The sequence below is a fragment of the Trichomycterus rosablanca genome, chromosome 7, assembly GCF_030014385.1.
Source record: "Trichomycterus rosablanca isolate fTriRos1 chromosome 7, fTriRos1.hap1, whole genome shotgun sequence".
Taxonomy (NCBI): Eukaryota; Metazoa; Chordata; class Actinopteri; order Siluriformes; family Trichomycteridae; genus Trichomycterus; species Trichomycterus rosablanca.
The window spans coordinates 385,001-399,755 of record NC_085994.1 but is presented as its reverse complement, the minus strand read 5'-3'; the positions used below and the strand labels follow the sequence as shown (position 1 = coordinate 399,755).

Here is a 14,755-nt window from a genome sequence, read left to right as displayed (position 1 = left end):
ATTAAGCTCGGTGTGGGGTGTGTTATTAGTGTCCCGCTGCAGCATCCTCACAATTTCCTCCTTTTATTCCTAAATTTTGTATAATTTTTAGACGAGGGATGGACCCTCTCCGGGTCACGACTGATCCTGAGCGTGGTTCTGCTCCCCCCTGACTCTTTATAAACCATTGTTACCAGTTCTAAACTAGTGCGTCCCCGACACCCCTCCGAACCCCCCGGGCTGATGTCCTGGGTGGCAGGATCATGCCTCCTGTCTCTCTCTCTCTCTGTAATGGAGTAATCCCAGCCTAGCGACAGCACTCCGCCCCCGTCTCTCTGCAGGCCCCGGCGTAGACGCCAATTAGTGGTCGCGCTAACAGGCAGCGATTACGCCCGCTCTTCAAATTAGGCCGCACCGCAGGTTTAAACACTGCTGGGGGGGTACGACGGGGGGGTTTGATGGCTGCCTGGGCCGTGGGCCGATCAACGGGAGCGTAATTAAAGGCCACCGGGACGTTTTGTTTCTGTAGAGCAGCGCTGGAGGAGATTGTTCTGTGTGGAAGCTGAACGCTGTGTGTGTTTGAGTCCACGTGAGCCGGGGTCCAGAACGCCGGGGTCCAGAGCTCCAGGGTCCAGAACTCTGGGGTCCAGAACTCCGGGGTCCAGAGCTCCAGGGTCCAGAACTCTGGGGTCCAGAACTCCGGGGTCCAGAGCTCCAGGGTCCAGAACTCCGGGGGCCAGAACTCCAGGGTCCAGAACTCCGGGGGCCAGAACTCCGGGGGCCAGAACTCCGGGGGCCAGAACTCCAGGGTCCAGGACTCCGGGGGCCAGAACTCCGGCGGCGTCTCCAGATGTGGAGGATGAGAGGGCTAAACCAGTGGTGGGACCAGGACTCACCACCGGGGGGGCAGCAGAGGAACCCATCTGATGATTTAATCAATTTACATTCAAAAATATTAACAGTGTGTGGATTCATGATAGAACAACTCTGTTTAAAGAGGAAAACATGCACTACAGGACAAGACTCGCTGAGTCACAGCAGGGGATTAGGATTAATTGCTGAGTCTTAGACTGAGATTAGGATTAATCACTAAATCAGGGATTAGGATTAATGACTAAATCAGGGATTAAGATTAAGGGATTAGGATTAAACGGTGAGTCAGCAATTATGATTAATCAGTCAGTCGAGGATTAGGATTATTTGCCGAATTGGGAATTAGTAATAATCGCTGATAATAATCGGTGAGTGAGGGATTAGGAATAGTCTGTGAGTCAGGGTTTAGGATAAATAGGTTAGTCTGAGATTAGGAATAATCGCTGAGTCAGGGATTAGGATTAATTGCTGAGTTGGGATTAGGATTAATCGGTGAGTCTGGGATTAGCATTAATCGGTGAGTCAGGGATTAGGATTAATCGGTGAGTCAGGGATTAGGAATAGTCTGTGAGTCAGGGTTTAGGATTAATAGGTTAGTCTGAGATTAGGAATAATCGCTGAGTCAGGGATTAGGATTAATCGGTGAGTCTGGGATTAGGATTAATCGGTGAGTCTGGGATTAGGATTAATCGGTGAGTCTGGGATTAGGATTAATCGGTGAGTCTGGGATTAGGATTAATTGCTGAGTTGGTATTAGGATTAATCGGTGAGTCAAGGATTAGGATTAATTGCTGAGTTGGGATTAGGATTAATCGGTGAGTGGGGGATTTTGATTAATCACTGAGTCACAGGAGAAGATTAAGATTAATCACTGAATCTTAGCAAGAGGGTTATGATGAATTGCTGAGTCACAGCGGGAGATCAGGATGAATTGCTGAGTCTTAGAATGAGATTAGGATTAAATACTGAGTCATTACAGGGGGATTAGGATTAGCATTCATGAGATCACTGAAATCTTGATCAAGTTATTAATCAGTCACTGAAGCTCCTGCCAGCCGAGCTCTAATAACAAACATTCTGTGAAATCTTTTCTATTGCACTCTTGATGAAATCAGAGGGGAACTGGTCACGTCTCAGAGACACGGAGAGAAACGCTGGTCACCTGATGACTCATATGTACGACCACGCCCTAGTGAAGTCAGAACCCGAATCATTGTACAATAAAGTCACTTTTATTACTTTGTGCTGCTCCAGTGTTTATTTGTTTATAACTGTAATAAAAACCTTCGATCATTTATCAGAATTATTCCTGTGGGTTGGATGTGACTCTCCTGATCTTCCCTTCATCAGAGCCGCCGTATCTGCTGAGCGCTGAACCGGCGGGATTAATCATGAGTGCTGCAGTGACGCCCTCTGCTGGCTGATCGATGGTGCAGCACCATACGGATCTCTGTCTGAAAAGAAGCGGTCGGTGCTGCACACGTGTCGGAGGGGGCGTGTGTTAGTCGCGACCCTCCTCGGTCAGGAGTGGAGCTCTGCAGCAGTAGAGAAGAACTGGATATGACTAAACTGGGAGGAAACAAACACAAATTTTAAACATCAGATTTAACAGCAGGGCTGAAGATCCTGTACGTGCACTACATGGCCACTTTCATGTTTTTCATCCTTATCAGGGTTGCGGTGGGTACAGTTTCCCCAGACCATCACTCCCTCCCCCAGGATCATAAATACAGCCAATCGTGTGTAAGTAAACGCCCGACCGGTCGATAGCACCGCGGTGGATTAGAACCCTAGATCTCCAGCAGTAGTTATGGGACCCACAACCCCCACCAAGCCATAACAGCCTCGACTTGTCTAGGAGGGCTTTCCACAAGATTTTGGAGTGTGTCTGTGGGAATTAGTGCCCATTTAGTCAGGTTCAGATCACAAGCAATGTTCCGATTCATCCCAAAGGTGTCCAGTGGGTTTAAGGACGAGCGTCTCTGCAGGCCACTTGAGTTCTGCGATGCCAAACTTGACAAACCAGGTATTTAGGAAAGAGCGCCCCCTAGCAGACAAAATCAGCCACTAGTCTGCTGTGTGGGAAAAGACGGGACTAAAAAGAAAGTGGGCGGGGTCTTGGAGGCTGTGTAAGGACCCTGGTGAGTAGGCCGAGGCGCCTGTACAGAAGTGGAGGAGCGTGGAGATCGGCGAGTGACTCTCCGTGAGTGAGACCGACCTCACGCACCGATCCACCGAAGTACTGGGGGGATAAGAAGGGGGTCGGTGGGAGGGCGTGTCAGGAGAATATACCCTCCTCATACACCATCGGGGTCTCCAGCAGAGGAAGCGGAACTGGCTACGACTAACCTGGCCACATAGTGTACAAGGAATGAATCCAGGTGAGGGAGGAGACAGACTCACCTGTACACACCGCCGGCGTATCGCTATATATCTCGATCTAGAACAGACAGGAACGAAGGTCAGAGGTCACGGCGTACTCCGCGGCGTTCCCGATATCAGAACCTTGATGATGGAAAAACAAACTCACAGCGGCGGATCCTGATTGGCCAGATGAACAGGGAACAGACGAGGAAGGCGGCGACCACGCCGATGGCCCCGGTTACACACACCATCACCCGGTGATAGAACCACACACAGTCACCACAGCACACCAGAGAACTGAGAACAACACAAAACACGTCCCAGTTTAGTCATATCCACTTCCCCTCTACTGCTGCACACCTCCACTCCTGACTGAGAGGGGTTGTGACTAACACACGCCCCCTCCCACACGCAATCAAGTCACCAACCACTTCTTATCACCTGCAAGGATCAGTTCCCACACAGAGAGAGACACGCTAAGCTCCATGTGCCCCCCCCCCAATCAAACATGACCGACTGTGTTTGTGTGGATGCCCGGCCAGGTTGGTAGCTCTGCTGAGGTTGATGCACTAGCGTGTTAGACTGAGCGCCCCCCCCCCCCCCCCCCAACCCCCCCAGTGAACATTTTTTAATAATACAGGTCCTTCTCAAAAAATTAGCATATTGTGATGAAGTTCATTATTTTCCATAATGTAATGATAAAAATTAAACTTTCATATATTTTAGATTCATTGCACACCAACTGAAATATTTCAGGTCTTTTATTGTTTTAATACTGATGATTTTGGCATACAGCTCATGAAAACCCAAAATTACTATCTCAAAAAATTAGCATATTTCATCCGACCAATAAAAGAAAAGTGTTTTTAATACAAAAAAAGTCAACCTTCAAATAATTATGTTCAGTTATGCACTCAATACTTGGTCGGGAATCCTTTTGCAGAAATGACTGCTTCAATGCGGCGTGGCATGGAGGCAATCAGCCTGTGGCACTGCTGAGGTGTTATGGAGGCCCAGGATGCTTCGATAGCGGCCTTAAGCTCATCCAGAGTGTTGGGTCTTGTGTCTCTCAACTTTCTCTTCACAATATCCCACAGATTCTCTATGGGGTTCAGGTCAGGAGAGTTGGCAGGCCAATTGAGCACAGTAATACCATGGTCAGTAAACCATTCACCAGTGGTTTTGGCACTGTGAGCAGGTGCCAGGTCGTGCTGAAAAATGAAATCTTCATCTCCATAAAGCTTTTCAGCAGATGGAAGCATGAAGTGCTCCAAAATCTGCATTGACCCTGCCCTTGATAAAACACAGTGGACCAACACCAGCAGCTGACATGGCACCCCAGACCATCACTGACTGTGGGTACTTGACACTGGACTTCAGGCATTTTGGCATTTCCTTCTCCCCAGTCTTCCTCCAGACTCTGGCACCTTGATTTCCGAAAACAGTACTTTGGACCACTGAGCAACAGTCCAGTGCTGCTTCTCTGTAGCCCAGGTCAGGCGCTTCTGCCGCTGTTTCTGGTTCAAAAGTGGCTTGACCTGGGGAATGCGGCACCTGTAGCCCATTTCCTGCACACGCCTGTGCACGGTGGCTCTGGATGTTTCTACTCCAGACTCGGTCCACTGCTTCCGCAGGTCCCCCAAGGTCTGGAATCGGCCCTTCTCCACAATCTTCCTCAGGGTCCGGTCACCTCTTCTCGTTGTGCAGCGTTTTCTGCCACACTTTTTCCTTCCCACAGACTTCCCACTGAGGTGCCTTGATACAGCACTCTGGGAACAGCCTATTCGTTCAGAAATTTCTTTCTGTGTCTTACCCTCTTGCTTGAGGGTGTCAATGATGGCCTTCTGGACAGCAGTCAGGTCGACAGTCTTACCCATGATTGCAGTTTTGAGTAATGAACCAGGCTGGGAGTTTTTAAAAGCCTCAGGAATCTTTTGCAGGTGTTTAGAGTTAATTCGTTGATTCAGATGATTAGGTTAATAGCTCGTTTAGAGAACCTTTTCATGATATGCTAATTTTTTGAGATAGGAATTTTGGGTTTTCATGAGCTGTATGCCAAAATCATCAGTATTAAAACAATAAAAGACCTGAAATATTTCAGTTGGTGTGCAATGAATCTAAAATATATGAAAGTTTAATTTTTATCATTACATTATGGAAAATAATGAACTTTATCACAATATGCTAATTTTTTTAGAAGGACCTGTATAATCTTTCCTAAGTGCTGAATGACGTGCTGACTTTCACTTTCACACAATCTACCTACTGGCAGGGGTACAAGCTCTGGATTAGCATCACCGCCAGGCCGTTAGCCATCTTATCTGTGAAGCTCATGGCGCCGTACACAAACGCACTGCTTTGCTGTCAGGAGAGAAACACAACAGTAAAATATTTTCAGTATAAATGTGTAACGCTCCACACTATATTATTAATAATAAACTCTGTTCACACCGTTTGATCTCCGATCAGACCGGCTGTCATGGACAGTGACATGACCAGTATAACAGCAGATCCAGACCCGAGCAGAACCGCCGCCCCATACACACCAAAACCCATCCTCACATCCACCAGCACCCAGCCGGCAAACACCAGGATCGGCAGGAGACCCACAAAATACGTCGCCTATCACCAGAGAGAACACCAGAGGATCTCACACTGATACAGAACAGATACTAATCACATACAATAAAGTTTCATTTTAATCTGTTTGTTTTTTATTGTGTAACAACAAAAGCAATATGTTAGACATGTAGTGTAATAATGATAATAATAATAATAATAATAATAATAATAATTATGATAATGATAATAATAAAATTGATAATGATAATGATAATGATAATAATAATAATAAAATTGATAATGATAATGATAATGATAATGATAATAATAATAATAAAATAATAATAATGATTATGATTATGATTATAAAATTGATAATGATAATGATAATGATAATAAAATAATAATGATGATGATGATGATGATGATGATGATTGATAATGATAATGATAATGATAATGATAATGATAATAAAATAATAATAATAATAATAATAATAATAATAATAATAAAATAATAATAATAATAATAATAATAATAAAATAATAATAATAATAATAATAATAATAAAATAATAATAATAATAATAATAATAATAATAATAATAAAATAATAATAACAATAATAATAATAATAAAATAATAATAATAATAATAAAATAATAATAATAATAATAATAAAATAATAATGATAATGATAATGATAATGATAATGATAATGATAATATTAATAAAATAATAATAATAATAATAATAATAATAATAAAATAATAATAATAATAATAATAACATAATAATAATAATAATAATAATAAAATTGATAATGATAATGATAATAAAATTATAAAATAATAATGATAATGATAATGATAATGATAATGATAATAAAATAATAATAATAATAATAATAATAATAATAAAATAATAATAATAATAAAATTGATAATGATAATAAAATGATAATGATAATGATAATGATAATGATAATGATAATGATTGATAATGATAATGATAATGATAATGATAATGATAATGATAATGATAATGATAAAATAATAATGATAATAAAATGATAATGATAATGATAATGATAATGATAATGATAATGATAATATTAATAAAATAATAATAATAATAATAATAATAAAATAATAATAATAATAATAATAATAACATAATAATAATAATAATAATAATAACATAATAATAATAATAATAATAATAAAATTGATAATGATAATGATAATAAAATAATAAAATAATAATGATAATGATAATGATAATGATAATGATAATAAAATAATAATAATAATAATAATAATAAAATAATAATAATAATAATAAAATTGATAATGATAATAAAATGATAATGATAATGATAATGATAATGATAATGATAAAATAATAATGATAATGATAATGATAATGATAATGATAATGATAATAAAATAATAATGATAATAAAATGATAATGATAATGATAATGATAATGATAATGATAATGATAATATTAATAAAATAATAATAAAATAATAATAATAATAATAATAATAATAATTAATAGTTGGAGGATGAACGTACGGTGGTGCCGATACGTTTGCTGACGGGTTTCATGAGCAGAGATGAGATGAAGCCGCTGATGTAGAGAACCAGAGGAACCGTGGCGATAAAATTCTAACAATAAAGAATAAAGAGCCGAGAAATAATTTAGTATTATAACATCAAACATTAGAACCTGTACAATAAAATGAATAAATAAGTGATTGAGTGAAAGGATGGATAGATAGATAGATAGACAGACAGACAGACAGACAGATAGATGGATGGATGGATGACTTGATGATGGATGGATGGATGAATGATGAGAAGATGGATGGATGATGGATGGATGAATGGTTAGATGAGAAGATGGACGGACGGATGGATGATGGATGAATGATGAGAAGATGGATGGTAGTTAGATGAGAAGATGGATGGATGATGGATGGATGATGGATGGATGATGAGAAGATGGATGGTGGTTAGATGAGAAGATGGATGGATGATGGATGGATGAATGGATGAATGATGAGAAGATGGATGGTAGTTAGATGAGAAGATGGATGGATGATGGATGGATGATGGATGGATGATGAGAAGATGGATGGTAGTTAGATGAGAAGATGGATGGATGATGGATGGATGATGGATGGATGATGAGAAGATGGATGGTGGTTAGATGAGAAGATGGATGGATGAATCTCACCTTGGGCAGGAACAGGGTGTTGATGAGGTACATGGAGATGTAGGTCTGTGAGAGGTTCACCATCAGTCGTGTGCACATGTAGAGCAGCGCCACCTGCAGCACCCAAACACACCAGCACTCATCATCATAACTCATTCATTCATCTGTACTGACTCCTCAATCCTGGTCAGGGTCACACTGGGTCCAGCACCTCTCGTTTCTAATCCACCCACCGCTCTACATGTTATAGAGGGAGGGGGGCGTAAACCGGAGTATCTAGAGGAAGTCGATGTGGACACAGGGAGAACATGCTAAACTGCTCATAGACAGTGAACAGGAGTGGGAATCAAACACAGGTTCCTAAAAGCCACGTGCTCCTCTGTTTTGTTCTTTTATTAAATATCAAGTTTAGTATAAAAACTGCAGGAAGTGATTTTGAAGATCCGAAACCTTTTGATCAGTGAGAGCAGCTGGATCATTAATGCAATTACACCTATTTTATTAATTAATTTAGACTTAGTTAATTAATTATTTAGACTTATTCTATGTATTAATTTTGTCTTATTTAATTAATTATACATATTTAATTAATTAATTTTGACTTATTTAATTAATTAATTTAGATTTATTGTATTAATTTATTTTGCTTTATTTAAATAATTAATGTACACTTATTTTATTAATTAATTTATACATATTTAATTAATTAGTTTAGACTTATTTCATTTATTAATTTTGTCTTATTTAATTAATTACTTTACACTTAATTAATAAATTTAGACTTATTTAATTAATTAATTTAGATTTAAGTTCAATTTTTTTGGAAATGGGGATTAGTAGATGCTTTACTCCTCTGAGTGCCACGCCCTCACCGGCCCTGTAAATGTGTGACCCCAGTATCTGAACGGTTCTGGAGGTGTGTGGTGTGGGGTGAGCGATGTGGCTTCACCTGGTAGAAGGAGGGTTCTAACAGCCAGTGTTTCCACATCAGCAGTGGTCCGGTGCTCTGGCCGGACTGGGACAGCAGGGGGAGACTCTCCTCTGAGTCACGCCCGTCTCCCTCCCTCGTACCCAGGTGGAAGACGATGGAGAAGAAAGTACCGATACCCAAAACCATCAGAGATAAGTTCTGGAACAGAGGAGCAGAGGGGGGGGGGGCTGATGAGGGGTCACAGCGTGGTCACCACAGATGTGTATTAAATATTAGGACTGTGTTAGCTGGGTTAGCGTGATGCTAGCTTTGTGGCTAACCTGTTAGCTTGAACACTAGCTCCTAGTTCATGTTTTAGTGTGTTTACTCGAACTTACAACCACGCCACCCTGGTCAGGCCTGATCTCATCTGATGGTGTAAGTGTATTTTGTACGGCGTGTTGTTCCACGAATCCCCTCCGACACTCCACCCTCAGACCAGCCCATCATCACCTGTGTAGGTGCCCGACCGGGTGGTAGCAGAGCTGAGATTCAAACTCGAGAGCTCAAGATGACAGCGCTGGTGTACTGGTGTGCTTTACCGCTGCGCCACCCGAGTAGTCATAGCCAGTTCCTCTTTTTCTGCTGGAGACCCTGATGGTGCACGAGGAGGGTATATTCTCCTGACACGCCCTCCCTCCAATGCATGAGCACTTCACTGACCCCTTGAGGTCGGTCTCACACACGGAGAGTCACGCCCTGACCTCCACGTTCCTCCACTTCTGTACAGGCGCCTCGGCCTACTAACCAGGGTGCCAAAGACCCCGCCCACTTTTTAGTCACGTCTTTTCCCACCCAGTACACTAGTGGCTGGTTTTGTCTCCTGCACTGTCTGCACTGCTGATCGTGTCCACTAGGGGGCGCCCTAGATCGTGTCCACTACAGTGTGCCTTTGGGGATCAATAAAGTAATCAATCAATCAAGTGGCACCACAGATCTCTACACAGCCACTAGTGCCTCTAATAAATAAAAGTCACGTTAAGTGTTTAGTGTTCAGTGTTGATGCTGCAGTATTTGATGGATGGTGTTGAGGCTCTTTACCCTGAACACCGGAACATCCAGGTGACTCAACTGATCAGCTACAGACGGATCCGCCGAATTCTGGAACTGGAAGAGCAGCCAGGCGGCCGCGTACAGCGCGATATTAGAGAGCACCGTGAACGCATGTCTGAACAAGAAAGATAAAAAATAATACAGGATTTTATACAGGTGAGAGCGACTCCAGTCGAGTAAAGTCGACGTGTTGCTGCTTGGAACCAGAACGTTCCTCAAATGTAACTCTAAACCAGCCTGAGTGTGGAGTGTGGAGGTCTTCAGTCATCGAGGTCATGTGAATCGTCTGATAGGAGCAAGTCAAGGTGACGTCTTTATATTTAAAACACAAGTCCAGTCACCGTGACTCACCCCTACTGGACACCAGCGCTGTACTCAAACCGCTCGTCTAGATCATCACATCCTTACATCCCAGACTGACTGTGCTTCTCAAACCCTCAAACCCAACATCAGAAACCAGAATTTTACTCGACTCTCAGACTGCATTACATGAGAAACTGCCACGCTGCTGTGATAAATATAAATACAGCCACATGGGCTCTTTCTGGCTTCGGAAAGTCATTGTGACTTAACACAGTCCACCGCTGCATCAGCAAAATGTAATCTGAAACTCTATTACACACAGAAATCTGTACATCAATTCTATACAGAAACACCTCAGACCTTCTAGACTGTCATCAGTGAAAGATGAAAAATCCAACATCCGTTATGATGAGGTCCTACTGACGCCGAGGCGTATTTTGGGATTTCAGAGAGACGCGTGCTGCCATCATTATTTCCCAGAAAGTCCGTGATTATTTCAGCAAGATGACGCCACGCCTCGTTCTGTACATAATTGTAGACACAGAGTGCGTGTGCTTGAGCGGCCTGCCTGCAGTCCAGATCTGTCACCTATAGTAAACACCGGCGCATCACGAAGAGGAGAATGAGACGGCGGTGAGCACGGACTGTTGAGCAGCTGGAGTCTCGTATCGAGCAAGAACAGAGAAAAATTCCACTCACAAACCTGCAACCATCAGTGTCCTCAGTTCCACACACATTAAACAGTAGAAATTAATAGGAACACTGATGGGAACACAGAGGGGAACACGGGGGGAACACAGGGGGGAACACAGAGGGGAACACAGAGGGGAACACAGGGAGGAACACGGGGGAACACAGGGGGGAACACAGGGGGGGAACACAGGGGGAACACAGGGGGGAACACGGGGGGAACACTGATGGGAACACAGAGGGGAACACGGGGGAACACAGAGGGGAACACGGGGGGAACACGGGGGGAACACAGAGGGGAACACAGAGGGGAACACAGGGAGGAACACGGGGGGAACACAGGGGGGAACACAGTGGGGAACACAGAGGGGAACACAGGGGGGGACACAGAGGGGAACACAGGGGGAACACAGAGGAGAACACAGGGGGAACACGGGGGGAACACAGGGGGAACACAGGAAACACGGGGGAACACAGGGGGGAACACAGGTGGAACACAGGGAGGAACACGGGGAACACAGGGGGGAACACTGATGAAACACAGGGGGGAACACAGGGGGGGAACACTGATGGAATACAGGGGAACACTGATGGAACACAGGAGAACACAGGGGGGAACACAGAAGGGAACACAGGGGGAACACAGGGGGAACACAGGGGGGAACACAGTGGGGAACACAGTGGGGAACACAGGGGGGGACACAGAGGGGAACACAGGGGGAACACAGAGGAGAACACAGGGGGAACACGGGGGGAACACAGGGGGAACACAGGAAACACAGGGAGGAACACGGGGGAACACAGGGGGGAACACTGATGAAACACAGGGGGGAACACAGGGGGGGAACACTGATGGAATACAGGGGAACACTGATGGAACACAGGAGAACACAGGGGGGAACACTAATGGAACACAGGGAAGAACACAGTGGGAAACACAGGGGGAACACTGATGGAACGCAGGAAGGAACACAGGGGGGAACACTGATGGAACACTGATGGAACACAGGGAGGAACACAGTGGGGAACACAGGGGGGAACACTGATGGAACACAGGGGGGAACACAGGGAGGAACACTGATGGAACACAGGGAGGAACACAGGGAGGAACACAGGGAGGAACACAGGGAGGAACACTGATGGAACACAGGGGGGAACACAGGGAGGAACACAGGGGGGAACACAGGGGGGAACACAGGGAGGAACACAGGGAGGAACACTGATGGAACACAGGGGGGAACACAGAGAGGAACACAGTGGGGAACACAGTGGGGAACACAGGGGGAACACAGGGGGAACACGCCCCCGTCCTGACTCTTCTGGAGTCTGTTACAGCATCAAATTCTAAACCTGTTTCTATTTACAAGCTGATCAGTGAAACATTAGAAGTGAAATAAAGATGAAAGGGAATGAAACCCATCCCAGACTGATTGACCGTGGGTACCTATACGCGGTGAGCTCCACCTTGGCGTCCTCACACTTCACCAGCTCCGGGATGAGGGAGAGGTGGGAGATCTGCGTGGCGGCCCAGCCGAACTGGAAGACGATGATGAAGGGGATGAAGTAGGTGAGACCCACCCACTGTGGCATCACCCCACTGCACCCCACACATGGACTGAAGATAAAGGGGAACGACAGCACCACACACACGGTCCCTAAAAAACCCAAAACACAGATCCATCACGGAGACTCAACACTCTACACTTCATCATCTAATGCAGCGTTAAAGAAATCTGTTTTCCTCTGAGTGCATCATGTGTGTCTCTGTACCGAGTAAAAATGCTGATTAATTATACACTTATCCAGTAGGGTGGTCTAAACTCAAGTTTTTATCATTTATTTAACTGGTTTCATGACAGTACAGCAGGGGTGCTCACACTTTCGTGGTTTGAGATCTACTATTTCAGTCGACAGGTCATCGTGATCTACTTTTTAAGAAGGTTCACCTCATCACAGCTTGTTTAAATGAGCTTCAGTTCCTGTATTAATGTTCAGCTTCACAGGACGAGCGAGTAAATAATGACACTGACCTTATTCTGATGATTTACACTGAAGGGTGTCGGTCAGGTTTATGTATCTGGACAGGAGCTGCTGATACTGATACTGATTCTCAATCAGCTTTTAAGTGTTCATCAGGAAGTGTGGAGCCATATTTAGGCTGAATTATTTTCATGTTGAAAAGTCTGATTCACACGAGCAGGTCGATCCAAACATGCTGTTAAATCTGCGGCACATTTTCTCATGTTCTGTTTGGATATTTTTCCTCAGCCACAAGTTCCAAAACTGTCCAGCAGAGGCGCTCGTCTTTATATGAGCGTCAGATTGAGGGTTTAAATTTCTCCATCAGCTTCTTCCCTGTATGAATGAAACAGCGTCTCTGCCTCTGTGTTCCTGCCCTAATCGAAGTGTTTTTGGTTTCTCTGTGCTCGGTCGCGCCCTCGTCTTCACTAACAGTGCAGGTTACACAAGGAAACATGCAGATACGGAGCAAACTGGCTACTGATGAATGAAAACGTTCTAGATCAGCGGTGCTTTAGGTAACAAACAGCAAATTCAAGAAACAGCGGCCACGTTTCATGTCAATCACGTCGACCTGTTTGAATGAGGCGCGATGTAGGCGCGTGGACTGATTGACGGACTGGTAGATTGCGATCAACGTGTTGTGCACCCCTGCAGCAGTGTTTCATTTTTTAACCCAGTATTATATATTTTATGATTCATTGTGTTGTTTATTTTTATTGATTTATTTATCCTTGTTAAAAGCACAATTATCTCAAGTTTTTACATTTTATGTTTTGTTTATCTGCAGTGTGGAAGTTTATTAAATCACAAAGTACATTTATTCTCCAAATGGTGCTTAGAACCACTAGGGTTTAGTTTTTAACGCCATGTCCATCCTGAAGCAAAATAATTTCTGTAGAAATCTGTAATTGTTGGGTGGTTTGCTTTCTAAAGCTGTAAGTTCCTGATTTCTAAAGAGTTCTGCTTACATACTTTTCTACTGCTGGATTGTTTAGTATAGATTTTTTTAGGTTTGTTAGCTGCAGGTTTTTGTTTCTCTGGACGTGATGTGGAAATAATAAAATAAAATGAGTAGATGTGTTCAGGTTCACATAAACTAGACTGAACACGGCTGTTATGTAATCTGAGCGTCTAAAGTTCCAGCTTGTACCAATCAGACCCTGTACTCTTGCTTTTACTTGGCATGGTGGTTGATCATGAGCCTGATCCTGCTTCTGGATGAGGACCAGTACCTAATTAAACCTCATTAGGTGAACACAGGAGTAACAGAACCAGTCGGTATTGTAATAGATTCAGTTTATAATTATAATACAGCAGTTAAAAACACAACAACAGTAAGCTGCTGGTTATTTTAGGGTATTTTATTGCCTTTTTCTATCTTGATTAAAATGATATGAGTCTGTGATTGGGTGATGCCCATGTACAGGTCTGGGGTGGCATCCAGAGGGAACGACATTCTGTAAACATGATATCAGAATAAAATCAGGGTCAGACATCGTACGGCACCCCTGGAGCAGACAGGGTTAAGGGCCTTGCTCAAGGGTCCAACAGTGGCTGCATGGCAGAGCTGATATTCAAACCCACAACCTTTTAATTAGTATCCCAAAGCTTCACCCACTGGAACTTGATCCAGTCGCTCTTACAGCAGCTCTAAACCTATCGTACATGTTATGTAATGAATCCTGACACTGTTATTCAAAATATTATTCATTTAAA

The 14,755-nt window shown here is 43.2% G+C and overlaps 1 protein-coding gene across 1 annotated transcript in view; it reads right to left on the bottom strand.

Annotated features, from left to right (window-relative positions):
- Positions 1 to 2,082: 2,082 nt before the first annotated feature.
- The window catches only part of mfsd12b (major facilitator superfamily domain containing 12b), a 14,808-nt gene continuing 2,135 nt past the window's right edge, over positions 2,083 to 14,755 (bottom strand). The window contains exons 2-11 of the mRNA XM_062998220.1: positions 12,462 to 12,672; positions 10,013 to 10,139; positions 8,951 to 9,130; positions 8,023 to 8,115; positions 7,359 to 7,451; positions 5,668 to 5,838; positions 5,483 to 5,577; positions 3,383 to 3,513; positions 3,256 to 3,292; positions 2,083 to 2,421 (exon numbers count right to left, since the gene is read on the bottom strand). Coding sequence (XP_062854290.1) covers positions 3,279 to 3,292; positions 3,383 to 3,513; positions 5,483 to 5,577; positions 5,668 to 5,838; positions 7,359 to 7,451; positions 8,023 to 8,115; positions 8,951 to 9,130; positions 10,013 to 10,139; positions 12,462 to 12,672 — 1,115 coding nt within the window. The 3' untranslated portion in view covers positions 2,083 to 2,421; positions 3,256 to 3,278. The remainder of the gene's footprint in view (positions 2,422 to 3,255; positions 3,293 to 3,382; positions 3,514 to 5,482; positions 5,578 to 5,667; positions 5,839 to 7,358; positions 7,452 to 8,022; positions 8,116 to 8,950; positions 9,131 to 10,012; positions 10,140 to 12,461; positions 12,673 to 14,755) is intronic.